At 15.2% G+C, this 3,848-nt stretch overlaps 1 protein-coding gene across 1 annotated transcript in view; it reads left to right on the top strand.

Moving 5' to 3' along the window:
• The first annotated feature begins 2,630 nt into the window (after positions 1-2,630).
• Positions 2,631-3,848, top strand: part of LOC102670728 (ubiquitin carboxyl-terminal hydrolase MINDY-3 homolog) — an 8,742-nt gene continuing 7,524 nt past the window's right edge. The window contains exon 1 of the mRNA XM_006624320.2: positions 2,631-3,041. Within this exon, the coding sequence (XP_006624383.1) occupies positions 2,936-3,041 (106 nt within the window). The 5' untranslated portion in view covers positions 2,631-2,935. The remainder of the gene's footprint in view (positions 3,042-3,848) is intronic.

Here is a 3,848-nt window from a genome sequence, read left to right as displayed (position 1 = left end):
AATCATATCATTTATGTATATAAACAAATGTTTTTTATTATATATTATTTATATATATTTAAGATATTCAATTAAACTAACATATATTATGATAAGTTTTTCAATGATTATTCTTATATACTTATTAATTAATTAATCAAATAATTTATTGATTTATTAATTATTAAAATATATTTTAATTGTTATTTAATATTTATGAAACAAAAATATCAATATTATATTATTATATATATTAAAAATATATCATTTTTATAAGAAAATATATCATTTTTATAGAAAATTTTTATTTGAATGACTTAACAAATTTACAATAAAATATATTCATCTAAATTCTTTTATTTTTAAGAAAATATTATATATGTTTAATAATGATATTATTTAAAATATTTTTATGCATATTAATTGTTTATTTCAAACACATTTTTAAAGATTAATATAGATATAAATAATTATTAGTAGAATGTAAGCTTTTATAATTATATATATATTTATTTCATTCATTAATACACCTATAAATTTTAGAATGCTTGTGAATTTAAAAAAAAAAAATAATTATTCATATAATAATTATTGAATATTTATATGAATAATTATTATAATTTATATGAATATAATAATATATAACAATTATATCTATAATATAAAACAATTAATTTTGTAAGTTTTTATTAAAGTGCATAATATAGATTCAATATTAATTTTAAAATATTCTATATAATTAAAAATATTAACAAGCAAATAATTTATATTTTTAAATAATAATTTAAACAAGTCATGAGAACAATCATCTCTTTACTAAAATCAGTTTTGAAATTTAATTTTTGAATTTTTGAATATATTTTAAATATTTTATTAATATTTATAACAAATATATATGAAAGCTTTTTTTTTTATATTTCTAATTTATTCTAATCTCATTTTTAATACTTTCAAATAATGCATTTCAATTGTATTACATGTTATTTTTTATAGATTTCTGCTAAGCTTTTACTTTTAAATTTCTATTTTATAATAATCAAGTAAAAAATGAAAAAAAGATTGAATATTAACAATATTTTCAAACACTAAATTATTGGTAACTATAAAAATAATAAATAATTATAATATATTTTTATATATATATATATATTTTTTTTTAAAGATTAAGTTTTGTAAATTTCTTTTAATAACAAAAAGATCAATTGTTGTTTGTGTAATAAAATGTAAAATGTAACAAAACCATTAAAAACTGAAATTCAATAAAAAAAAGTATGGTAAATTAGATTGCATATTTAAATTTTATTAAAAATATATTATTACTTTAAAATAGAATTGTATAATATATCTAAAGCATTTATAGGGTTATATTTATATATATTATAATACAAATAACAAAATGTAACTTACCAGAGTATTATCAATCATAGAAAGTTTTTAAAATTAGATAGATCACAACACTTTCTTTATACGCTTTCAAAAACACATTTCGTTGTGAGCACAATATTATTTATTGAAAATACATCCCCATTGCTAGGCACGGAGTTTTTAAAGCTGTACTGTTTTGCAAGCCACGTCATACAAAACAGATTGAAACTTCTCTATATTATAGCCGGATATTCTCTTTCAGATAAGAACGACATCTTGTACAGAAAAAGCAAAAATTATATATGTGGCGGATAACTTAAATAAAATTATTATTATGAATATAATATTATATTAATATATAATATATTTTTAATAAATTTTACTTTATAAAAGTTGAATTTGAACATTAAAAAATAATAATATAAATCAAATTATTTTATTCTTAGAATATAATTCAATTTTATTATTCTTAGAATATCGAAATCGAAAAAGAATTATTTTATTGAATTAAATAAGTATATAAATTTTTATTATATTTAAATATTAATTATTTTTATTTTAAGTATTAATTATTGATGAAATAACTATTCATTTTATTTAATATTTAATAAATGTTTTAAATAATTTTATAAATAATTCCTGTTCTAATTATTGTCTATAATAAATTTAGATTATTTTTAAGGATAATATAAATATAAATACTTACGTTAAACATTATTTAATTTTTAAATCATCATCAACACGATATCAATTCTTGTGCTATGTTAATTAAACATTAATTATTCTATGTCAATTACTATTAAACCATTACATATACGAAATGATGTATACTATGCAACTATGCAATAATTATGCAACAGTGATTGAAATATATAAATAATAAGTCAAATTTTAATTTATAAAATTTTATACACTAAAAATTAAGGTTTTATTTAATTTTTAAAAATTTCAAAAATTTAATTTTTTGATTTATTTTACTTTAAGAAAAAATATATTAAAATATACAAAAATATATTAAATGATGGATAAAATTTTAAAATATATAAAGCATTAGAATAATTATTTGTATATATATATCAAATTGTTAATAATCAAAGTTATAATAATCAAATTGAAAACATATGTAAACAAAATATATTTATTTCATATTTTTAATTAAAAAAATTGTTTTACTTTTTTTTAATATAAATAATTAAATGAATGGAAGATTTTAATATACTATGCACACAATTATCTATATACGCGCGCGCGCATACATAACATCATGCACGCATGCACATTTGCACATACAAAATGTATTAATAGTTGTTTAAAGAAAATTTGTCATGAAAATAAGGTCTTACTTTTTAAATATGAAAAATAGATATCACCCATCTTATGTATTTACTAACTATGCAATATCTAAAATGGCGAAGTACTGGGTGATTGTTTCTTTCACTAAATAGGTTATACAATACAATTGTAATTGGCAGAAATAATAATAAAATAATTTGATTCGATAGAATTATAAAAGGGTATTATGATTATGTTGAAATAATTTGTATTTGTGCAACAGCTTAATGTTCTAATAATAAAAAAAAACACGTGGATAATGGCTGAAAATGTCGTTCAGTGCGATGATGAGTTTGTACATTCCATCAAGACATTGCTTTGGGGTAATAGTATTAAAAAAGATGTTTTCAAACGATGGGCTCAAGGTAAGTTTATATTTTTATATATTTTTTTATAATGAAATTCAGATTATTCATATTAAATTATTAAGTATAATTAAATATAAATTTCTAATAAATAAACGTTTTTAATTTTATTTATTTATAAAGAATGAAATAATGTTTAATAAATTTGATATTTTATAAAAAATCAATGCTATAAGACTTATATTAAGCACTTGTTACTATGTTTTTATATTTGATATGTTTATTAATATGATAAATGTTCATTAATATTTTAAATAGCCCATTGATTGTTAATAATTATATATTTTTGTCATAAAATATATAAAATTTTATCAAATATATGAGTAATAAAATAATAATTCTTATGTTATTAGTTAAGTATATATTTTAAATTAAATAATATTATTTTTCTTTGAATATTTTTGAAAGTTATAATAAATAAATTTAAAAGTTAAAATAAATAAATTTTTAAAATATAAAAAATTATTGATTTTTTTTGTTTTTTAATAATAAAATTTATTTTTTATTCAATAAATATATATTAAAAATATAAATTTTAAACTCAGAAAATTATTTTATTAAAAATTATAAAATGTATATATTATATTTAAATGTAATATAATTTTGATCTAAACTTAATGATTTTTTTTTATATTCAAAAAATAAGGTATTTATTATTTTATTTATATTATTTATATTAATTCATCAATCTTATTATATAATTATTGATTATATTGATATATGATTATATATAAGACCAATAGAACTAATTTATATGTTAAAAATATTAAATTTTACATATTCATAATTTTTTAACTAATAAATATT

This window comes from Apis dorsata, unplaced genomic scaffold, assembly GCF_000469605.1.
Source record: "Apis dorsata unplaced genomic scaffold, Apis dorsata 1.3 scaffold_1028, whole genome shotgun sequence".
NCBI lineage: Eukaryota > Metazoa > Arthropoda > Insecta > Hymenoptera > Apidae > Apis > Apis dorsata.
This window is presented reverse-complemented; position numbering and strand designations above follow the sequence as displayed.